The sequence below is a fragment of the Prionailurus bengalensis genome, chromosome C2 (assembly GCF_016509475.1).
Source record: "Prionailurus bengalensis isolate Pbe53 chromosome C2, Fcat_Pben_1.1_paternal_pri, whole genome shotgun sequence".
Taxonomy (NCBI): Eukaryota; Metazoa; Chordata; class Mammalia; order Carnivora; family Felidae; genus Prionailurus; species Prionailurus bengalensis.
The window spans coordinates 154,007,943-154,032,640 of record NC_057350.1 but is presented as its reverse complement, the minus strand read 5'-3'; the positions used below and the strand labels follow the sequence as shown (position 1 = coordinate 154,032,640).

General features: G+C 48.4%; 1 protein-coding gene across 4 annotated transcripts in view; it reads left to right on the top strand.

The window, feature by feature from the left end:
- Positions 1–24,698, top strand: part of ITGA9 (integrin subunit alpha 9) — a 361,953-nt gene that overhangs the window by 291,258 nt on the left and 45,997 nt on the right. For 2 of the 4 annotated variants that reach the window (XM_043595758.1, XM_043595759.1), the window contains exons 24-27: positions 6,414–6,518; positions 13,454–13,579; positions 15,390–15,509; positions 20,306–20,407. In XM_043595758.1, coding sequence (XP_043451693.1) covers positions 6,414–6,518; positions 13,454–13,579; positions 15,390–15,509; positions 20,306–20,407 — 453 coding nt within the window. The remainder of the gene's footprint in view (positions 1–6,413; positions 6,519–13,453; positions 13,580–15,389; positions 15,510–20,305; positions 20,408–24,698) is intronic. The other 2 variants (XM_043595760.1, XM_043595761.1) reach the window with 1 other exon arrangement.

The following is a 24,698-nucleotide window of genomic DNA, read 5'->3' as shown; positions in this document are numbered from 1 at the left end:
ACTTAATATTCATTAGAAATTACCAAGGAAGCAGAGGCACAGGGATGTGCCTAGGTCACAGAGCTGATAAGTGGCTAAGTTAGCGTTCACTTTTTTTTTTAATGTTTATTTTTGAGAGGGGCGAGGAGGTGCAGCGAGAGCGGGGACAGAGGATCCGAAGCAGGCTCTGTGCCGACGGCAGTGAGCCCGATGTGGGGCTCGAATCCACACACTGTGAGCTCATGACCTGAGCTGAGGTCGGATGCTCAAAGTCAGTATTCACTCTTAACGACCAGACCGTACAGCCACGTGCAAGGCCTTGTGACATCTCTTTGGACGTTAGCATTACCTGGAAGTTAGAATTGTGGTCGGGGAGGCCTCGCGGAGACCTTCATTCAGGGTGGAGGCCCCGAGCTGTCTCGGGAGGTTGTAACGTGATCTTTGCGTGTGAAGGTTTGGCTTGGCGAGTCTGTGTTTCCTGAGAATTCTCTCTCCTTGCTTTTAGCCCTCTGTGGTTTCTCTCCGGTGAAGCCCCAGGCCCCGTGTGCCCTTTGCGGTGTCCAGACTGGACATCCAGGAGCCTCCGTGTGTGCTTGCTAGCCCTTACCCGGGGGGAGCTTTCTGCTGCAAAGGAAATCACTTAGTTCGCGGGCAACAGCAGTTGGACAGTAACACCGGTTTCTGAAGGCAGCCGGTTGTTAAGGCACATTTTGCAGGAGCGAAGGCCTGGGCTCCGTGACTTAGTTACACACGGAGGATAATTGCAAGAAGAAGTCTCCCCTGTGGCAGGCTTGCTGGAGGCCAGAACTTAACTTGTGCACCAGCCAGGTCTGGTGCTCCAAACCAACCCAGCAGATAACCCAACATTGAACCACTCACTTTTTTTTTCAGGGTCTACTACTCTCCTCCATAGTGGACCCATGCTTCTTTTATTCCCCCTTCTCCACTCTCAGCTTTTCTGTTGAAATGCGAGGGCTTATCCTATACCAAACCAGCGTTCATCCGGGGAGGGGCTTTCCTACTAACAAGAATTCAGGGCCTAGAAACCCCAGGATGCGGAGTCCAGGGGGATGTTGTTCTTCTCCTTGAGGACCTGGTTTGCCATTTGAGGACTTGTATTAACTTATCTGTGTAACTCTCAGGGACACCCCTGGGGTTCTCTGTAAAAAGATTAACAAGGAGATCTGAATGGTCAAAACCACGTGGTCTAAAACCCTGCGTGACCTCCCATTCACCTTTCCAGGCCATGTCCTCCAATATCCTCTGCCCCCGACCTTGTCTTCCAGCCACTCTGGACCATGAGGGCTGCTGATTCACCCACCACGCACGTCGCTGGGCCTCCTGGCCTTCCTAATGGTTCCTTCCTTCCCTCAGGCTACGGAAAGCCCACTCATTCCTCGAGACCTAGTTCTCACACATCCTCTCTCCCATCAAGCCTTCCCAGATACCTTCCTGGGTAGTCCTGCCCAGGGCCTTTGCACCTGCCTCTGCTGTGAGAGCACTCTACCCCCAGTTCTTTGCATGGCTGGCTCCTTCTCATAGTGTGAGCCTGAGCCCCAAGTTCACCTTTTCACCGAGGTCTTCCCTGGTCACCTTAGCTAATGTTGCAAATCTCCATCAACTCTATCCCATTTCTCTGTGTTACTCTCTTCACAGTACTTGTCACCGCCTGAAATGCCTATTTTTCAATTGTCCTCTTCCACAAGATTGAAAACACTATGACAAGAAAGTCATGGCTGCCTTGTGTCCAGCATTTGGTGGCCCGGCTATAGTATGTGCTCAGATAAATGAAAGAATAGAATCGACATTAAGTATTTCTTTCTGCCGTAGGACAGGGTGGTGTCCTTAGACCCCTGCATACCCTGCAACACATCTAATGAGCACCTCATATGTCCTCGGAACTCAGGAAATTTGCGTTGAGTTGAAATCCCAAGATGTTTTGGCATCTTCCCTTAACTCACAGCAGAGGCTGCCTTAATTGTAAAGTGGGAATAAGTAATAAGGTAAAACTTTGAAATAAGGGGCCAAATCACTTAACAGAAATGAAGGCCTCTCAGAACAAACTTGAACTCCACTTTCTCTGACATCGTGAAAACATGCTCCTTTTCCCTCACAGACACACACACACACACACACACACAGAGTCAAGTCCGCTGATCTCAGCAGTGGCCTCCAACCATTTTTTCTTTTTTCTTTTTCCCTTGGTTCTGCATACGTCTGAATGTGAGCTGAATAGTCCAGTTCCTAAAACGAGTCAGGATTCTGTTGGCTTCAATTTTTTTTTCTTTCTAACAGAAGCCAGACACTTAAAAACGGGGAGACGGCTGATTGAATTCTGGAGAGAGAGTTACGTTCCTGGGCTCTTGGGTCAATTTTAGTTTTGGCTAGAGGGAGGAAGTGTGTGTTTCTTTGCACAGCTTACGTTCGGCACGCAGCCTCTGGAAGGTGGCGATAAGCTTCAGCCGGGGCTGTCCCTGCACAGTGTGGTCCAGAGGCTGCCCTTTAACCCGTGTGGGCGGAGCCAATGAATCAAGTCAGTGACCTCTCCCTGCTGACTGAGGGCGCCAGCTGATCAAGGAGCCCAGGGTCCTGTACTCACGGCCGCTGTGACATCTGGAAGCGTTAATGCTCCGTAGCTGGTGTGTGGGCCGGTTGGAATGCCCACACTTTGGGACAGGATTGTTCTGGTCCCTGACATGGATAAAGGTTAGAAGTGAGTGATTCTACCATTTACTCTCCTTCATTCCTTAAGAGCATCATGACACAGAGCCCTGTCGTTGCCGGGTGAGGAGTGGTTCCTGGAGTTGCTAACAGGAAATCTCCCTGAGGATAAACAGAGCTGTCGGTCATTGCCTAGAAACACGTGGTTCTCATTGAGCCTGCCCAGGACTCGCTGTGGATGCCTCAGAAGCACCAAAACAGGAAGACTCCTCTCTGATATACATACCCAGTTTCTTCTGACCGAAGGGAACTTTCTCAACATTGTTAGACGCTGAGAAGTGATTCTCTCCCCGGCTGTCCGGGAACCAGCTTCACTCGTCCTTTATGAGGACCGAAAGCACATTTTAGGTGTCTCACAGTCTTGAAACTTTAGACTTAAGGATTCTCTTTTCACCGCTCTGACGAATATACTCTCAGAAAGTTGGAAGGGAGGTTAGACAGATGGCTCCGTGGGAGATAATCAGAAAATGATCGTTCTTTACTTTTTGAGAAAGGGATAATTGTAAAGGGATACATCTAATAAATGCAGCGATAACTCAGTGAATCAACAGTGTGTTACTTTATCTTTTCATGGAAGATGGGGACGGCCTTTGTTCTTTACCATAAGATGGGTCTAAGAGCTAGACCCGGAATCTGAATAAACCGATCCAAATCCAAGGGCTGTGTTGTGTCCCACATGAGGGCTACTGACTCATTTATTATCCACATCAACAGATTGTTCTGTTTCCAAAATGTTTCATTATCTGTGGAAGGAAAACATTTTTGGCATGCACGTCAAAGTGCTCAGATAACATATTTATGTCTCACTTTTTTCACCGAAGAGAATCTGACCGCATCTGGAAATTCTTCTGTTGTCACCGCTTCTCTGAAACTGTTTCCCATCTGTATCCCTTTAACTCCAGTAAAAGACCATCCCGGTGCTCGCGAAATGGGCCTCCTCTGGGAGATTTGGCTTTCTCCGATTAAATGTAAATGAATTCTGTTCTACTGGGCGGCCTGGTGGTGCCTGAACTACGGACTTTCCAGCCTGTTGGCCAGCACACCCAGAGGAAAAGGGTGTGGGGGAGCGGGGAGGGCATGCCATTGTTTTCGCCAAACCCTAGAGCTGGTGAGGGGGAAACAATCGTTGGCTTTTATCGTAAGAAGTGAAATATTGTATGAAATAATGACGGACTCACACAGAGGTCACATTGTACAATGGATTATGCTCTCCTTTTCCTTTGGAAGATTGGTTCTGAAGCTTTGCCCCTTGATTTCCTGTTTCAGTTTTGTTCTCTGTAACACCCTGACATTTCACAGTGGTGGTGGTGGCCTTGAGGGATGGGAGCTGAGGCCGGGTGACATGGGGAGTGGGAAGAAGAAAGCTTTTGTTTTTTTTAACGTTTACTTTTGAGAGAGAGAGAGAGAGAGAGACAGAGCACAAGCAGGGGAAGGGCAGAGAGAGGGAGACACCGAATCTGAAGCAGGCTCCAGGCTCCGAGCTGTCAGCACAGAGCCCGACCTGGGGCTTGAACTCTCAAACAGCAAGATCGTGACCTGAGCTGAAGTTGGACGCTTAACCAACTGAGCCACCCAGGCGCCCCAAGAAGATAGCATTTTATTTAGAGGATAATTTTTTGGGGGGGGGGGGACAGAGAGAGACAGAGCATGAACGGGGGAGGGGCAGAGAGAGAGGGAGACACAGAATCGGAAACAGGCTCCAGGCTCTGAGCCATCAGCCCAGAGCCCAACGCGGGGCTCGAACTCACGGACCGCGAGATCGCGACCTGGCTGAAGTCGGACGCTTAACCAACGGCGCCACCCAGGCGCCCCTAGAGGATAATTTTTAATTAGAAAGAGAGGAGACATCTAGAGTGACCATTAATGATCTTTTCAGTCTTTTTCTTTTTTTTCTTTTCTTTTTTTTTTCCATTGGTTATTTTTTTTAATTTTGTTTTTTTTTTTTATTTTTTAAAATTTACATCCAATTAGTTAGCATATAGGGCAACAATGATTCCAGGAGTAGATTCCTTAGTGCCCCTTGCCCATTCAGTCTCTTTAAAAGTAACCGTCTTTGCCTGTCTGGAAAATTAAACGACACCAGATCATTCTTAACCCCCCTCGTCTTCCTGCTCCATCCCCAACACTGCCAGTCTGGAGGCGGGCTCTTGTTTTATGGAAGGCTGCCAGGCCCTCATTTAGCTGTTTCGGTTCAGACCCAGGGTATTCGCTTCATTTGGGGATGCAGTCGGGGAGGGACTGGCCAAAGTCAGCACTTCATGTTACGTACCTCCTGTTGTTGAGCTCATCAGAGTGTCTGTCCTTTCTGTGTGTCCGTATGAACACAGAAAGTGTCCAGCTCCACGCAGAGGTAAATATCGGAAAGTCAGAACTTGCTGAACTGATAAGCAAGAGGGCCCTTTTCGCAAAGCAGAAGAATCCGTGCTCCGGGAGGGTCTACCAAAGGACACCTTTGAGAACCCCTTCCTTCGCATGAAATGATGCGTGCACACAAAAATTGTTTCCAACCTTTCAAAGACACTCATTACATAAAGCTAGGTCTATCTGTCAGGAGGAACTACCCAGGATTGTTAGCGGTTTCTCTGCTCATGTTAAATAGTGTCCTTGCAGTCGAAAAATCAAGGTAAATGAACAGAGCCTTTGGGCAGCCAGCCTCTTCTGTGTTATTCTGGGTCTATATTCGTGCAAAGACTTGAAATGACTGGTAATACGTGAAAATGTTTGTTTTAGGATTTGTTCGTAAAATGTTAGCCTCTTGTACCGTTCTTTGGTCAACACCAAGAAATAGGAGTGAATCAGAGCAACGTGATTTAACATAAGGCATAACATAAAGAGCTCTATAAGAGGAAAGATGGTCTATCAGTTTATATTTTGCTGACTGGAAAAGGTATAGTTTCAGTGTATCTTCCTGTTAGTAAACCTCTTAGGTCAGCCTGATTAGCCAGTGGGTATCATTGCTCAAACATTTTCTGAGTACTATTTTTATTTCAAATCTTGAAGTCCTAAAATTAGTTCACCAAAGCCACTATGGTGAAGGTTCTGCCTCCTGTGGCAGAAGGGGCCTATTATCTTTTGATACTTGGTTCCGAGATTGGGCAGTAGGTAATTGAATTAGCAAAGTAGGCATTCAAAACATTCTCTGGGTTTTCAAACTCCAGGGGTGTGTGAATCCAGAGGAGCAGGTGGCAAGTCAGGGGACGGGTCATGTTTACCCAGTTGCCATCCGCTGTGATTGGTGGGACATGATACGGAAAAGTGGCCCCAAGACGTAACAGAGAACACAGAGTCACTGATTAACAGATGAATGTGAGTTAACGTGAAACACGTGTTATTCAAAAATGAACCTGTGCCCTCTTTAATCCGAGTCAGTTCAACAAACATAGTTTTCGAATCAAGCTTCATCTAAGACCCACGTTGGCAAAGACTCTGAGCATCTTTCATAGGGAGCACTAATGTCATTGAGTTTGCTCCCCTGCTGATCTGGTCCCCCGTTTCTCTTTTATTGGCTGTGTACTGTGTTCAAGGCAGTTCACTTTGTACATCAAGCCAGGGACACTTTGGTGGACTTTCCCATCCCTGGACCCCAGCCAGCTGGAGGATGGTCAAGAAATGGGGGACGTCTATGCCTTAGCCTGTTAAAAATCTGCAGTAATATCACACGCCCCGGGTGAAAAGTGGTTCCTTCACTTTGAGACTTGCTCATCGCCTTCTAGGTGGCTGTCCCACCTCCAGCTGAGATTTGTCTGCAGGACCCTCCTCTGTGTCAAGGCCCACCTCTACTGCCTCCTTTCTGCCCACCGCAACCCAACATTCGTCCAGTGCGTGAGCCATGTTGAACTCATAGGTGCTCTCTAGTTCAAGTCTGCTGTTGGCACCTCTGTGCCCTTGCACATGCTATTCGTCCCTGCCTGGAACTGCCTTCCCCTTCTCACTCTGCTCTCTAGGAGTTCTCTTTATCTTCCAAGATCCACATGAAGCACTACCTCCTCTGAGTCAAGAATGCAGGTCATGACAGGCCGACTGCCGGTAGAGGGAAACATTTCTGAGGGCTTGTGAGAGAGCGCACGATGAGATTAGGGCCCGGGCGTGTGGGGGACAGAGGCTCTGCAGCCTGGGCCCAAGGAAGGAGGAACAGGAAGGGGGCATCCTGGGGGAAGCTCTGGAGATGGCACTCCTTCCATAATCAAAGCATCTAGGTGTGTGACAGGCTGCTTAAGCCCTCTGGGCTTCCGTCTTCTCATTTGTAAAATAGGAGTGACAGTTAAGGAGACCAGATGGCCCAGTTTGCCTGGCGCATCCCTGATATGTGTCTCTGTCTTGCTCGTCCATCTGATTAAGTCTCCCACTTCCCTCTCGAAAATATCCTCGTTTGGACAATAAATTATATGATCACCCCACTGATAGCAGCACCTTCTATGCATGGGTACCGAGGATTCAGTATGTGCCGTAGCTGTTAATGGTTTTTGGTTTTTTTTTTTAAGTTTATTTATTTCAAAAAAGAAAGCATGAGCAGGGGCGGGGCCCAGAGAGAGGAAGAGAGAGAATCCCAAGCAGGCTCCATGCTCATTGCAGAGCCCGACTCAGGGCTTGATCTCATGACTACGACATCATGACTTGAGCCAAAGTCAAGAGTTGGACGTTAACCAACCGAGCCACCCAGGCACCCCCATAACTTTTAGAATAGTACCCACGTTGGCTGGCGTAATGCCTGTTTATATCTGAACTCCGCACAGGGATGGGGCCGTAAGCAGCTGGGATTGATTTCGAGGGTGATACGCTTGGGGGATGAGACTCCGAAAACAGATTGGAGGACTGCTCTGTCCCTCCTGTCTTGAGGCCCGGGGACAAGAACTGCATTAGGGTGGCTCTGTTCTTGGACCCCAGGAGAGACCTATGTCCTCTCTCTACCTCTAGGTCAGCAAACAACTCAGAGGTACCATAGGCAGGCCCCTCTCTTGAGGCCACAACATGGGAGTGCTTTGTTTTCTCCAACCCCTTTATCAGACCACCACGGCCTGGAGAGTCTTTAGTAAAAGCTCTAGACGTTCCTCTGAATGGTAACGGACTCTCTTTTGCGGCATCATGCCTTTGGAATCGTCCCGATTCATACTTTGAACCCCGTAGTTTATGCAGGGAGGTTTGGCTAGACCACGCCAAGTGTACCAAGCACTTCATCCTCAGATGGGCCTGGGACCTCGGAGGCTTCTGACCACAGAGGCTCCTGACCGAGGCTAACTCGGACTCTGCCACCAAGTGATGTCCACATTGTCCTTGGGCTCCTGACAGTTTCCCAAATCACCACCATCTCCTGGTTTTGACTTACACAATGTTTTCTTTGGGGTCCGGACAAGGGGAGTAAAGGAGACCAAATGCCAGCAGAAAACCCTCATTAGCTGCCTTGACCGAATCCAGCCTTGACACTGTGGCCCACATCCTCTTGTCCTTGCTGTGTGTGTTTGGTGAAGACCTATTATTCACATTCCAGTAGACGTGGGCCTCATCCAGCTCCCAGAGGTCCTGGAAGATAAGCAGCCGTGTCATGGGAAGCATTTGGACTCGGCTGGTCTGGAAAATAGATGAGAATTGAGTGGGCAGGGACGAGCAGAGGGCAATGGCCACAGAGTCCTTGGCCAGCCACAGAAATGAATCTGTTGGACACGAACACCGTGGTGTTTGGATTGTCTGCAACGCAGGAAGAAAACAGCATTTCCCTTTGATTTTAAGCAAAGAAGTGGTGAGGGAGCACCTGGGTGGCTCAGTTGGTAAACGTCCGACTCTTGATCTCAGCTCAGGTCACAGTCTCATGGTCATGAGTTCGAGCCCTGTGTCAGGCTCTGGGCTGGCAGCGCTGAGCCTGCTTGGGGTTCTCTCTCTCCCTCCCTCCCTCTCTCTCTCTCTGTCCCTCCCCCCACCTCTCAAAATACATTTTAAAAAAAGTATGCAAAGAAGGTGTTTACAACCAAGCTGGGAGTAGGGGATGTCGGCAATTGCTTACCTACATGACGTGAGATCAGGTGGCCCCCTGCTCTTACAAAAGGCACGGGTGGTCCTCAAAGTATGGAATAAGCAGGTGAAGACAACCTTAGTGACCACCTAGGCGACCACCCTAATTGAACACAAGGACGCTGAGACCCCGGGGACTCGAACGGGCAGCTGTTAGCAGGCAGAGCTCGGGCCGACGCCCGGGACTGTCGAGTGCCCCCCAAGGCCCTCTGGGCCTTCACTGGGTGCTTCTTGCGGCCAGCAGCCAGTCACATGACCTGGACGAGTCCTGGAACTCAGGGCCTGTGGTTCCTTATCTGTCAGCTAAGGCCAAGGGACGGCGTGATCTCCAAGCTGCCTCCCAGAAACCACATTCCAGGATGCTCTGTTCCCCTTCCAGGCCGAGACAGCATGGAGAAGCCTGGCCTCTCAGCCAACAGGCGCTTTTATCTCCCACACTCTGGCCAGGAGTCAGTCTTTGGCCCCAGTGGCAGAAATGGGTCAGGATGAAGGGTTCTGGGCCTCCCAGACTTTGAGCTAGTGCTTTCTTCTCGATCAAGGGAGGAACAGGAAGGTCTGGTTTTCCCCCCACCTGTGCCTGTGCATGACTGCCACCCCAGCCCCAGCCTCCTCTGTACCTGAGAGGCAGGGACATGTTATAAGTACCGGCTCTGGAGCTGGATGGCCTGCCAGCTGAGAGACCTCGGGCGGACCTCCGGCCTCCCCTGGCCTCTCAGTTTCTCCATCTGTAAAACAGAGGTGGTAATGGCCCTCACCTCCCAGGGCAAGGACTGCACGCGCTAATGTGTGTAAAGCACTCAGAGCCTGCACACGTGTTAGGTAGTGTCGTGGCTGTTGCATACAAACCTACCCAACATAGAAAAATCCTGCCCTTCCACGACCCGGACAGGGACTGGGTTGCTCAGTTCTAGCTGCGGGAACATCTGCACATCGGCAACAGGATTAGGCGATCGGAATCAGACCCATTAGAGCACCGAGCAACCTTCGATCTCCCTTTGAACGAGGACCACCCTGAACCTCCCCGAAAAATGTCATTTTCCCCAATTGAAGTGATTCCCGTGTAACCACAGTCGGGAGCACAACTGGCTGAGGTTTTCATTCACCACAGACTCAATCTCCACTTCCCTTCTCCGCACTCCCCTGGGGCAGATCTGACGTCACACGGGGTCAGTCACATCGCTGTCGGCACCCTGTTCGCAGGCCGCCCAAGGCTGAGCGCTGAGGCTTCGGCTGGTGCTCACCCCCTCGCCCTGCCTCCCAGCTTCCTCCTGTTTGGGGGTATTCACAGTGCCTGGCTCCTTGCACCCAAGGGTAGCCAACTTGGCTGGTCTGGGGCTCTGTTCCCGCCCTTCCTCTCCCAGCCTAGAGACCCAAAGTACCAGTTCGCAGAGCCAGGAGGAACTCTGCCTCCACACCAAATGCATCCCACAAGACTCAGAGATTCTGTGTCTCTAAACCCAGACCAAAGTGTTTGTGTGACCAGGCCCCGCCCTCTCAGCAGAGGCATGCAGGCGCCCCGGGGCTGCAGCAGGACCGGTTTTCGAAGTGACCTTTCCGAGAATGTCCGCTCCAGAAGACTAACAGGTTAAGTGGAGGATGCTTCAGAATGAGAAACGAGTGGAATTAGGAACATGAGCACAACACGTGCAAATTCTCAAATGCTCAGTGAACGAAATGCGTTCCATCCACCCACCGTGTGCCCTCTGTGCCTAAATAGAGGGCAACCCCCAGATAACACAATACCCCGCTTCCCTAATGAGGTGCATTCAACACTTCTTTGGGCCAGCTTAATAGGAATCAGAAATGGGGTTGCCTTGGAGGTGGGGGATGGGACTGGACTGGAAAGAGGCAGGAGGGAACTTTCTGGAATGAGAGACAGATTGTACCTTCACTGGGGCGGTGGTGATGTGGGTGACTTCATTTGTCAGAATTCATCAAACTACACTCTGAAGATCTGTGCGTGTTAGTGAATATAAATTTTACCTCAATAAAAGAAGTTAGAAACGCGAATTAAATAACTTCGACTCACAATATTTAACCTAACTACGCAGTTGCATTCTTAAAATTACGTTAAGAATAATATGTCAACTTATATTATTCTTCCCATTCGCACATCTCACAAAATGGTTTTATGCACACGTACATCCTTTGACATCAGCATATATCATGACAAAGCCACTTTTCAAAAATTTTTTAAATGTTTATTTCTGAGAGAGAGAGAGAGAGAGAGAGAGAGAGAGAGAGCGCACACACGTGTGCGTTTGAGCACAGGCGGGGCAGAGAAAGAGGAAGAGAGAATCCCCATGCAGGTCTCAAACTCATGAACCATGAGATCATGACCTGAGCCCAAACCGAGTCTAATGCTTAACCAACTAAGCCACCCAGGCGTCCCTCAAAGACTTTATTTTTAAGTAATCTCTACACCCAACATGGGGCTCAAACTGGCGAACCCGAGATCAAGAGCTGCATGCTCTACTGACTGAGCCAGCCGGGTGCCGCGGGAAATGCAGTACATTTTCAATCCAAGCTTCTTATTGAAATTTTTTTTGCAAACCATGAATGCCCATTTCCATAACATTGCAACGTTTTTTCTCATTTGTCTCGTGATTATTCGTGATCCTCACTACATCAGGGACCTGTGTTTTGCTTTCTAAAAGGGACTTTCAAATAGTTATCGCAGTTTGCCATACTCGCTCTGAAGAATAATTCCCAAATCTGTATTAAATCCCATTGCTTTCTTCCCATTAATTCCCTCTGGTGACCTCTAAAAGCAGCCAAAACCAGGGCTGATTGAGACTGAATCAGGCTGATGTATCTTCCCAGATTCTGTGGTTCAAACAAAGTAATTGAGACCGTACCAAATTATGAGATATTCTTAAAGAATAAGAAGTCCTAAACTAGGAGAGATTTGTAAAGGCAGCACACTCTTTTGTAATAATGAATTGGAGGACTAGACCATCTTATTTGTTTTCAGATATATTATAGTAAATCCTGGCATATGTGTTTAGACCAAAGATAAAATCGAGATTAATGCAGCAAATTTGGGGATCTTATTCTATAGTTTGTTATTAAAAGATGAGCACTGTTGGCTTAAGTTAGAAGTTTCTTGCTGTAAAAATGTTAAGTTTTGCTCCCTACTGTGAATGGGAAGTTGAAACATTCTTTTTTCTTTTTTAATGTTTATTTGGGGGGGAGGGGCAGAGACAGAGGGAGAGAGAGAGAATCTCAAGCAGCCTCAGCACTGTCAGCAAAGAGCTGGATGTGGGGCTTAAACCCACGAACCATGAGATCGTGACCTGAGCTGAAACCAAGAGTCAGATGTTCAAACGACTGAGCCACCCAGGCACCCCTGAAACATTCTTGAATAAATTCAGACACACTATATTTTCCTTAAGAGCTTTAAAAATGAGAGAGTTTAATTTAAACAGATGATTCTGGTTAGAAAAGGGATTATAAACTCAGTCCTAAATTATGAATCACTAATTACAAATTTCACAACTTGACCTTAAGTTATGTCCGGTCTTCAGCGATAAGCAGGGTTATGTAATGATGTATGTAAAGAAGTCTGTTTTTTTCACCATATCCTCAATTTAAGCATCAAAAATAGTGTTATTCTTTTTTTTTTAATTTTTTTTTCAACGTTTATTTATTTTTGGGACAGAGAGAGACAGAGCATGAACGGGGGAGGGGCAGAGAGAGAGGGAGACACAGAATCGGAAACAGGCTCCAGGCTCTGAGCCATCAGCCCAGAGCCTGACGCGGGGCTCGAACTCACGGACTGTGAGATCGTGACCTGGCTGAAGTCGGACGCTTAACCGACTGCGCCACCCAGGCGCCCCAAAAATAGTGTTATTCTTAAAGAAACCACCATGGAAGGCTCACACTGTTGTTTCGGTTTGTTTTTTGTTTTGTTTTTAAAATTTTTTTAATGTTGAGTTTTGAGAGAGAGAGAGAGAGAGACAGGGCAAGAGCAGGGGAGGGGCAGAGGGAGAGGGAGAGGGAGACACAGAATCTGAAGCAGGCTCCAGGCTCCGAGCTGTCAGCACAGAGCCCGACGTGGGGCTCGAACTCACGAACTGTGAGATCATGACCTGAGCCAAAGTCGGACGCTCAACCGACCGAACCGCCCAGGAGCCCCGCAGAACTCTGATTTTAAATGACGTTATAGGTCATTCTCTAGTTGGAGCAGAGAAAGGGGCCCAGAGAAGTCCTGCTGGATGCCTCTTCTCCTCTCTAGGGAGATGACTAAGGGGGGTTGATAGCACCCTAGGTATTCTGTGGAACACAGTTTGAAAACCTCTGGTAGTGGACCATGCAAGAACGCTTGGTCTTGGAAGACCTGGGTTCAAAACCTGGGTTCTAGACTCTGTGATTGCTGGCAAGGACTTAACTTGAGTCTCATTTTCTTCCTCCAGACAAGGAGCGTGAAAGCTCATCTCCAGGAGTAGCTACCGAGATGCTTATAAATGTGCTTTGGAAACCATGAAGTATAGGGTTTATTTTGTTCCTTAAGTCTTACCGTCTCCTAGTGACATTTCATTCGCATGTTGCGTGCCATCTCATCTCAATTATTTAGGGACCTCGGATTATCTGGTCTCGTTGATGGTACTACTTTCACCCTTCAGCTTTGCAGCGATATTGTCCGCTGGAGGATGGTCAAGGGGGAAGGGATGACTTTGCAGTAAGGGATTCCAGGTTCATAATTCATTCTTGGGATGGACCACTGTGACAGATTTCTTTTCCCTTTCAGGTGGGCCAAGAGAAGGGAAACTGTTCTTTCCAAAAAAACCCAACCCCCTGCATCATCCCTCAAGAGCAAGAAAATATCTTCCATACGATATTTGCCTTTTTCACAAAGTCTGGAAGAAAAGTCTTGGTAAGAATTTGCTCACTGGTTGGGTTAACATGGGTGGTCCTCACGAGGAAGGCGAGTAGGAGATAGAGAGACTAGTTTTCTATTTGGCATTTATTAGTTTCCAAATCTGGTTTTAATCAATTGACGTCTAAAGTCACAAGGACTGTGGTCAAGTCCTATTTTTCAGCCTGAGGTTTCAATCAAAGTGTTAAATTTACATTCCAAATTCCATTGCCTGGCAAAGGGAAAACCCTTGCAACCCACCAAGCACAAAGTAAAACATTTCTCCAACGAGTATGAGTCTAATCAAGACTGATGGTTCTACAACCACTTGGGAAAACTCCTGGGCAGTCTCCGCTAAAACTAAACATCTCCATATCCCGCGACCCAGCAGTTCCACTCTGAGGTATACCCCCAAGAGAAATGTGTACTTATGTGCCCTAAAAGACACGGATAAGAAGGTTGACAGCAATCTTCTTAGAGCTCAAAGCTGGGAACAGTCCAGATCCCCATCAACAGGAGAATGGGTAAACAGTTGTGGTGTAGCCCCACGTGCGGGAATATTACAGAGCAATGAAAAACACTACCCCACGCTACAACAGGAACGAATTTCAGACACAATAATGCCTGAAAGAAGCTGGAGCCAAAGCACACATAGTATAATATTTCACTTCTAGGAAGTTCAGAAAAACCAAGGCTAGCAATAGTAATGAAGTTCAGGATAGTGGTTCCATTTGAAGGAATGTCAACAGGAGAGGGCATGAGGGAACCTGCTTCAGTACCAGAATTATTCTACACCTTGATCTGGGTATAAACATGAAAAATATATCAAGGGGGACCCTTAAGATTCATTCCATCTACTCTATGTAAGTTATACCTCCATTTTTTTTTAAAGTGAAGGTATTGAAGATAGTTATATGCTTTCCCCAAGCCTCCTTTCCCCATATATGTGGTTGTATCTCTTTAGCTTATTATTTCAGGATGGGCACATCTCACTTTTCTTTTTCTCTTTTTACCTAAAAAACAAAAAAAGGAGGACTGTTTGCCTCTTGCACTATGGGTTCTTTTGGTTTGTGTCTTGTTTTGTTTTTAACTTACCTAGTGCTGATGATACAACTATTTTTAAAAGCCCTTAGCATGATTAGGTATAGTGATAGCTCGTTGTTTGACAGACACAACTCTGTGTGCGGCTGCCAGTTTTTCCCCAGCCACGAAACATCATGCCGGAAGGTGTGTGCGTTTTGGATTCTACCATACGAAAGAGAAGAGTTCCTCTTTTGTAACTTACATTTGGAATTTAGGTGTCTGTTGGTGGTTCGCGTGTTTTCTTGGTCAAACGTGCTTTTCTTTCCTCCTGTGTTTTCTTGAGTCATGATATGACTTCTGAGCCCTCTAATTTGCTCTGCCCGGAAAAGGAGCACGAAAGTGTGTTTGCCAACTGCACAGGCAGAGATCACATAATGCAGGAAATAACATCCTGTGTTCAAAACTCAGAAGAAAACTTCTTATGGAATACGTAGATGTGTGTCTTTTTGAAAACAGTCATCTGTCCCTGTGTAATCCAGTTTTCGGGTAGTGTAAACCAGTGAGTGGCTTTTTCCCATTTGCTTGACCTGAAGCCGTGTTCTGGTGCCTGCAGGGGCAGGAAATCCCTCCACTGCCCTCTGGCGGCAAGAAGGAATGATCACGATCTTCCTTTGGAATTCTCTGCCTAGGATTGTTTTAGTCGCCAGGATAGAAGCTCATGGAGCCTTCTGCTCCATAAACTGCTGCGCATTTGTCTTTGTTCTTAATACCGTTTGAAAGAAAGTTCTCTGATTTCTCTTCTCAGGACTGTGAAAAACCAGGAATCTCTTGCCTAACAATGCACTGTAACCTTAGCGCGCTTGCTAAAGAAGAAAGTCGTACTATAGACATTTACATGCTGCTGAACACAGAAATATTGAAGAAGGTAATGCCCTTCGGTTCATTTAAAAGCATTGGTATTATAGGGGCGCCTGGGTGGCTCAGTGGGTTAAGTGTCCAACTTTGGCTCAGGTCATGATCTCACGGTCCATGAGTTCGAGCCCCGCGTCGGGCTCTGTGCCGACAGCTCAGAGCCTGGAGCCTGTTTCGGATTCTGTGTCTCCCTCTCTCTCTGCCCCTCCCCTGCTCACACTCTGTCTCTCCCTGTCTCTCAAAAATAAATAAATGTAACAAAAAATTTTTTAAGTAAAACATTAAAAAAAATACTTTTAAACATTGGTATTACTATTAGGTATAGTGATACCCAGTATGAATACGCTGGATGCTAGCTAACTTGACAATAAATTATATTTAAAAAAATAAAATAAAACCGTTTTATTTAGCAATGAAAAAAAAGAGATTTTAAAAAGAAAAGGCTTGGAGTAGGTTTTCTCGTGAAACGCTGCCTGCCCCCTTTAAAACGTTTCTGGTCAGTGCTGTTGGTAATTCGCTGCAGGAAGATGCTGGGGTCGGGGTGGGGGCCACTAGACCCATGCTATTCTACATGCGGTCTGAGGACCAACAGGATCAGCAGCACTTGGGATCTTGCTAGAAATGTGGAATTTAAAAAGAAAAATGAAAAGACATGCAGAATCTTGGGCTCCGTCCCAGACTTCCTGAACCAGCATCCTTCGGTTTAATAAGCTCCCCGGGTGTTTTGTTTTGCACATTTAAGTTTCTCCCGACTTCAGCTTGCATCAGAATCCCCTGGAGACCTTGTTAAAATGCAGACTCCTGGGGGCTGAGTCTGAGATTCTGTCGTTCTGACAAGCTCCCATGCTAGATCAGGGGTCAGCACACCTTTTCTATGATGGGCCAGTTGTAAATATTTCTGGCTTTTCAGGCCACACAGTCTTTTGTCACAGCTCAACTTGGCCATTGTCTTGTGAAAGCAGCCATAGACAATACTCAGATGAATGGGCATGGCTGTGTTCCAATAAAACTTTATTTACAAGAACAGGCAAAGGGCCAGATTTGACCCATGGGTGGTAGTTTGCCAGTCCTTTGTTTAGATGACACTTTATTTCAGGGAAGTCCAACTTTTGATCTTCAGGTCACTTTGCTATTATGAGTTTATCAAAAGTGGCTCATTTAAAAATACCTCAGTCAGTGAATTAGCGGTTCTCTAAAAATATCATACAAATTCCCTGTGATTTATTTTAACATAAGAGCTGCGGAGTATGAAAGGCCACAGCCAACCAGCTGCTTTAAAAAGAATCACTTGGGAAGATAAAATAAAATATGCATGTTAGCTACAGAGATTCTATTTATTTTCCTCTGGAAAAACTGTGTGTGTTAGTCGGTATAAACCTGAATGAATATCTTTAGAAAAGTCATCCCAATGTTAGTTTTAAATTAGGCATGGCAGTAGCATGCTGACCTGAGAAGTCACAGGCACGAGAGATTCAAGATGTTTCGCCCACTTTTCCATCTGTGACTGGTGCGGCCCCCACACGCCCAGGGAGAGCTGCGCACAATTCTCTTTTCCTTGGTTTCCTTTGCAGGGAAACTAGTTTGGGGCAAGTTGGGCTCTCCCGGCAGTGTTTCCCTGTTGCTCCTCTCCCTTAAAAAAGGACAGCGTTGGGGGGTGGGGGGCAGCACCCGGGTGGCTCAGTCGGTTAAGCATCTGACTCTTGGTTTTGGCTCAGGTCCTGATCTCATGGTTTGTGAGTTCAAGCCCCGCCTCAGACTCTGCGCTTGTCAATGGGCAGCCTGCTTGGGATTCATTCATTTTATCTCTCTCTCTCTCTCTCTCTCCCTCTCTCTCTCTCTCTCTCTCTCTCTCTCCCCCTCCCCTTCCTCCCTCCCTCCCTCTCTCTCCCCCTCCATCTCTGCCCCTCCCCCACTCACTCTCTCAAAAATCAACAAATTACAAAAAAAAAGAAAAGAAAAGGGACAGCGTTGGGAGAGGACCAGGCAAAAGCTAGAGTCCCAGTGGCCGTCCTGTGATTCCGGAAGCGTGTCTGGAAGCCCCGCATCGCAGGAAGTGCCTTCCCAACGTGGGTCTCCTGAGTCAGGCTGAAAGATTAGGCTTCCGTATACTTACCTGTCCCGTTCATCTTCTTGACAAATGGCCCCGGTGACAGTTTTATTCCCCACGCCACACTCGTCACTGTCGACGAAGCCCTGATCCGGGCACGGACGGCAGGGGGGAAGCCATTCTGATTCCTCCTGCACCCTCAACCCAGATCTTTGCCGCTTGCACTCCGTCATTTGTCCTTAATTGAATTGCAAGGCCTCAGGCCTTTCTTGTGTACACGGCTCAGTGGCCTGGCCTTCTGCGTGACTCTCCCTGTCAGTGGCCAGTGGTAACCCTTTGCCAAGGATCACGTCCCACTGACCGCCGTTCCCAAGGACCATCCAAGTCCAGTCTGTGCCCTGAGAGACAGCCGTGGGGTGTCGTGTGTAGGTGCTGGACGATCAGTCTCCCTGCAAGTGCCCTTTCTGCAGAAGCCAGAAATTTCAGGTGCAGAGGAGAGCCTAAAATGAGGCTGCCCTGGAACCAGATGGGTCCCCAGCTGCTCCTAGAGCTTGAAATGCAGAATGTCAGTCCCCTGAAGCCAGCCATGACCTCCCTTGGGGAGTGAGCACCAGACGAGTCGCCCCAGAGCCCTCTGGCCTCCCTAAGGGTATGGAGCCGCTCCAGCCTTGAGGTTGGCCTGGGCCTCCAGTTGTGTTTATTTTCCTTTGACCTCAAGGTCCAGCCCCAGACAAGGGAATTTGAGGTTTTATTGTTTTGATCTTAACTAGTTTTCATTTGAAATGCAGGGTCTGACTTTTTAAATTATCAGAGGATTCAGATTGCTCTGAAAGTGCCCATCTCCAGCCACAGGGAGGCCTGTCCTGGGGCGGGCTGTTCATCTGCCCCGCCTTTAACTCTGACAATTACCACCATCATTTGTTATTATCCTTGTGATTATGAGGATCCACAGTGACGATTAGTCAAGGTTGCGAATAAACCACACATTTACGAAACTGTTAAATTGGTAAAAGATTATTCGCACACAGAAGTATTTACTGCTGGAGGAGAGCTGAAGGGAGCGAGCAGTTCATTTGCGTGACAAGCTTCCCGGAAGCATTGAAAATCGGTTTCAGCGCCATTTAAAAAAAAGGGACAGTAGGGGCGCCTGGGTGGCTCAGTCGGTTGAGCATCCGACTTCAGCTCAGGTCACGATCTCGCGGTCCGTGAGTTCGAGCCCCACGTCGGGCTCTGGGCTGATGGCTCGGAGCCTGGAGCCTGCTTCCGATTCTGTGTCTCCCTCTCTCTCTGCCCCTCCCCCATTCATGCTCTGTCTCTCTCTGTCCCAAAAATAAATAAATGTTAAAAAAAATTTTTAAAGGGGCGCCTGGGTGGCGCAGTCGGTTAAGCGTCCGACTTCAGCCAGGTCACGATCTCGCGGTCCGTGAGTTCGAGCCCCGCGTCAGGCTCTGGGCTGATGGCTCAGAGCCTGGAGCCTGTTTCCGATTCTGTGTCTCCCTCTCTCTCTGCCCCTCGCCCATTCATGCTCTGTCTCTCTCTGTCCCAAAAATAAATAAACGTTGAAAAAAAATTTAAAAAAAAAAAAAAAAAAAAAAAAAAAAAATTTTTAAAAAAAAGGGACAATAATTAGCGCATACCTCCCAGGTGAAGCAGGCAAAGTGGCCTCCCTGTGTGCCCCCCCGGGAGGGTCTTTGTGGTTTCTTTGACAGAGATGAGCAGAGGGAACTGTGTTCTCTGAGAGGGTCCTCTGCTTTCACTTTTGGCAGGGGGGGGGGGGTAGGTTTTACCAGAAGTGGGTCAGAGCTGGCATCTGATACGTACCTCCTTGTGTGGCAGGCAGACTGAGGAAGTGTGGGTGGGTCTACTGCAAGTCACCTCGCTGGCAGAGCCCCAGCCACCCCCACAGGTGGGCTGCCGAATGTTCCAGTTGCCCGCCTGTCCTGCTGCCTCACCGGAAGCCAGGCTGGTCCTCCACCCACAGTCAAGGCAGCACTGTCTGTACCACTGGCTCAAGCTGCTGACCCTTCCCTGAGCCGCAGTTTTGCCCTCTTTCCAGATCCCAACCCCATCCCTGCCTGGTGGCCATTTTCTCATTCTGTGGATCTGAGCCCACACCAAGGCCACTGCTGGTGGGCTCTTCCTGAGTCTTAGATGTGCCCACGCCCCCCCTCCAGTCTCCTTACTCCTCAAGCCATGGCCTGATTTATAAGCTAGATGTGTCCCTCTCTCATCACCCCATCCAGCCTCCTGTCTCCATGTTAAGTGGTTTTGACCCCCAGACAGCCTCATTGAAGGGTAAAGAAAGAGTTAAAAGTAACTCATGTGAAGGGTTTGAGGATTGTGGTCAGAGCAGGAAGATGCTTGAGAAATATAAATCAGATGCCTTCCATGGAATGCCAGGCCTGGATTTGTTGTACACAGTTAAGCAGCTTTATTTATTTTCTACTCTTTGTGAGTATGTCAATATCAATGTCCGAATATCTGGCTCTTACCGCTTGGAAACCATAGTGCACAAGCTTGCGTGTATTGATGACTGGCAAAACTTCAGCTTTTCAGCATCCGCCATAGTATGAAAGAATTCTCGAGAGGCAGACTGGAAACCTCTGTTTACGTGGGTGCCTGGAACGGGGAGGCACCTAGTTCAGGGATAAAATTTTCGTCCGGCCCACATGGAATCTTGGAATTCAGTTCTTCCTGCTACTTTGAGGCCCAGCCGTTGTCACTGAAAAATGTGTCACTGAGTTGTGTTGTTTCCTCCACAGGACAGTTCATCTGTCATCCAGTTCATGACCCGTGCCAAGGTCAAGGTGGATGCTGCCCTGAGGGTGGTGGAGATAGCCAATGGGAACCCAGAAGAGATGACGGTGAGTCAGCCAGCCTTAGAAGAGCCCTCTTGGGAGGGTGAGGGAATCTGGGTGGCTTGGTGCTAGAACTTGAGGGTAAAGACAGTCTCTGAGCCAAGATGCTGGCTTTGCGGTAGACCCAAGACCATGCCTGCCTTGGCTCCCAGGCCCCCACGGAGAACTGCTGCGGTCTGCTCTTGTGATAGCATTGTTCTTTACTGTGCCATCATTATGTGAAAGCTCTCTGCTATGACCAGCTCAAGGAAAAATAGTCTGGAAGTACCCTTGACAGGGCTTGGATTTCCACGCTGAAAGCCAAGACTATTTTTATCTTTCTCAGACCTTTCCCTGAAACCTCATCTGCCTCCCCAATCATATTGCTCCATGGATAAACACTAGGCGTCTTAAAAACAAGTGGTTTGAATAACTTTAAAGAAGTCACATCCAAATTTCTAAGCCCTCCAACCTTCTTTCACTCTCTGCCCCCTTGTCCTGCCTAAAGTGCGGGGCATGCAAGCTTCAGAGACACGGGAGGGTGCGGCAGCGGGAGGCGTGGATGTGGGGGTGTGGGGGAGGCTGGAGGGGAAGTGTGGCCTTGGGATTGTGCTGCCTTTTATGGGTTTTCAGGGGTCGGGAGGGGAGGTGCATTCTTGACACTCACTCTCAGATCCTGGGCAGATAGAAAGGGTCGAGACAGCAGCCCGCGATCGGGTTTTGCCACCGAGCTAGGCAGTGACCCTACCTTTTTGCATCTACTTCCCTGGAATTCACCTCCTCTCAAGGGACTCTTGGAGGGGTCGGTGTTGCCGTGACAAATTTACAAATGTGATAAAGTCATAGAGGTTGTGTACCTGCAAAGAGAAGGCTGTTAACTTATTTTGCAACAACAATAGGAGCACCACGTGTCTCAGTGTTAGGATATGAATCGGCCCAAAGCCCATTCGTGTAAGACCCTGAAAAAAAAATAAGTCTCTGGGGACTGCAACGAAACCTCAGTCCCGCTCCTGTGTGTGGTGAGCAAGAGCCAAGAGCACCAGCTAGTGCGGAACGAAGGTGAATCTGGGAATGGGGGAGGGTTATTAGCGCTGCACCAGGGCTTGGGCATACCATGCTCAGTGTGGGCAAGGGCGGCCGGGTGCAGAGCTGGACTCCTCTGTTCACTCTGAGAAATTGTCCAGGCACTAATTTTAATAACAGGAACCAAAAAGGGTGACTTGGAATGGCACTGGCGTCTCTCACCTTCTAGGGCGAGTTTTTCCAGCAGATCAGGTGTTCAGAGCTGGCTTTTGCCTTCTCCTCACCGACTTTTGGCCATTTCACTGCTAATTCAGACCCTCGCCTGAGAAGTGAAGGAGACTGGTTCATCGCTCATTGTCATAGGTCTGGTTAAAAAGTTTTATAGAATGAAAGACATGCTCAACATGCGAGGTTTGGAATGTTTGAGTAGACCACGGTGTTCCCGCTTGAGAGCTAAGGGATGTGATTTAGCAGGTTTCCTACAGGTGGAATCCCTCGTGTAGATGAAAAACCAATTGACTGGGCACATCGCCCTCAGTGAGAACACTGAGCTGTGGGATCCGGGAGGACATTGCTTAACATCCCATTGTTGGCCTTCTGAGTCATCTGTATGCCCCCAAAATGCCACTTCCATTAACTACTGTTCCATTTTGAGCACTATGGTGATATTTTCATTATCAAGAGCTCTGTGAAAGAAGCTCTCACTTCCAATGATTTTTCTTTAGCACTGACCCATCAGAATCCTACAATGTCGCCTTCTCCCTCCTTTCCAGGACTTTGCCTTTCAACCCATGAGCTAGATGAAGTCCTACAGTCTGTTCTCAACTTTCCTGGCAGGAAAAAAAAAGTCTTTTCTGAGTAGGAAGGTTTACTTTTTTAGAACAAACACGTTCTTCCCTGAATGAGTCTTCTGAAGGCCTGGCTCTCTGTCAGCTATCTATTTGAGGGGAAATTTCCATGGAGGCTAGCCACCAAATTTAAACCGGGCAAAGTTTCACAAGATTTTAGATTAGATACCAAATTCTGATGGCCTTAGAATGAACAGGAAGTGTCCTTTCAGCTGGTAGGAGCAGGGTGTGGGTGAGAAGGGGAAATAATCTGATTTGTAACCACATAATGTGTATACCATGGTAAATTTCCCCAATCGGGAAATCAAGTGATTTTCCTGGGACTCTGGATCTTTTCTTTTTATGCTATGGTCTGAGTGCTTTACAAAGCATTTGAGTGAATAACTAGAAATATGTGATCGATTTTTGAATGTTTATTAATAAATAGATCTGGAGGGTACTTTGGGGGGGGGTGTCTATGACCAGCCCCATCAAGCTCACCTGTACAGACCCAAACCTGAGAGCTCCAGGTGAGATCTGTCGTGTTATATTCTGTACTGGTTTCCAAGTGCCAGTAGTATGCTGAATTTCCTATTCTGTTCAACCCAGCCCTTTTTTTTTTAAGTTTATTTTTATTTATTTTTGAGAGAGAGAGCAAGCAGGGGAGGGGCACAGAGCGAGGGAGACGGAGTCACAAGCAGGCTCCACCCTTTCAGCACAGAGCCCGATCCCGGGCTCAAACTCACAAACTGTGAGATCATGACCTGAGCCGAAATCAGCTGCTTAACCAACTGAGCCACCCAGGCGCCCCGACCTGGCCCTTCTCACTTTTCAGAGAGATTTGCCAACAACTGAGGCTAGAAACTCCCCCAGGACAAACCAAGAATCTGGAGAATCAGCGTTACTACTGCGAGCCACCATCCCCAACCCCCTTCTCAGGCTGGATGAGAAGCTTGCATGAATTACATAGCACACCGATTTTCTTGATATTTTCCAGCTGAAGAAAATAGGATACAGACATAAATCCACAGGTGAAGAAGTCATTGCCATGTGGAGTGTATACTGGGCTAAGATCTTGGGAGCAAGCGGGAAGGACTGATTCTCTTTTTGGCAGAGTCAGAATGGGTGCGAAGGATATATGGCAGCTCTCAGCATTGCCAGGAAGTCTGGAGAACCAGGCTGAGGGCAGGAGAGGAGTCCAGAAACCTGAGGAGACAGGACCACGGGCTCAGGCCATGGGAAGAGTGCACGTGGTGCTTTGGACACAGCTGTCCCTGGCTTCTCTCAGCCTCTTGCTCTAGAGTCAGTGGGGAGCCTCTCACTGGCCGAGGTTGGGTCCCTGTCGCCGGGAGACCACACCCCAGGGAAAGCAAACCCCTAGCATCTCCGTGACACCATTGCCCTGAGACTTACACAGAGGAGGACTCCCCAGGACTAGAAGGGAGGGAGGGGGTCAATACAGGGCTGCTAAGAAGTGACAGTTGTCCCCTCTCATGGGCTTCTCTTATCCTGAGGATCAGCATCAGGCCAGCTAACCCCTGGCTCTTCTTGGGGCGCCCATCCGAGCCACGCTTTGTTCAGTCATTTAGACCACTCTGTTGGTAGTAACTTCCTGGGCCATCTGCAGCCTTAATGAGAGAATGTGAAAATCTTTGTCCAAAGATGGTTGAGGAGTGTTTGGGCTTTTTTGCCTTTTTTTCTTTCTTTCTTTTTTTAAGAAATAGTATGTTTGAAGGAGTGATACTTCCTTGTGTATTTGACAGGGCAGGCGTTTGGGGCCCGTCACCTTCTGCCATGGTGCATGGGAACTATCTGTCCATACTGGGGCCTTCACCTCCCTCACACAGCCCACTGCCCTCAGCACCCCTTCAGATGGGTCAGAATTTTAACAAGTGCCTGGAGAGTTCCTTGTGCCCCCCCCCCCCCCCCCCGTTAGAACCGCTAAGCCTCTGCCTCTAGTGAACAAAGGACCTCTGACACTTGGGAAGAAGAAATGACTTGCCCGGCATCTCACAGTGACTGAGGCAAGAACACCGCGTCCCGGCCTGAGGCTCCTTCCCCCTCCCTGCCTCAGCCAGCCAGTCCCCCAGGAAGTCACTGAGCCTTTGTGGGTGAAAGGGCCTGGACAAAAGCAAAGTCTCCAGCATGGAAAGGAAATCGTTGACTTGTTTTAAAGTATCTCTGTTAAAACCGCCCAGGTGGCCTGGGAGCCCAGCCAGCTCCTTCAGGCTGGACCTGGCTGTCCTCACCCCAGAGGGGGCCTTCCCTTCTCGTTCTAATCAGACCCCAGAATGAAGCCTCAGCATTGCAGCCACACTTTCGCTTCTAAAGTCACCCGCCCAGCCAAGCACTAACTGAGCAGGGCAGCAAGTGCAGAGTTCATTTTCTCTGAAGCCATTTCCATTCAACTCCCAAGCTCAGCCCTTGCGAGAAGCCAGTCCTCTGTGAATGCAGAGGACCGCATCTCC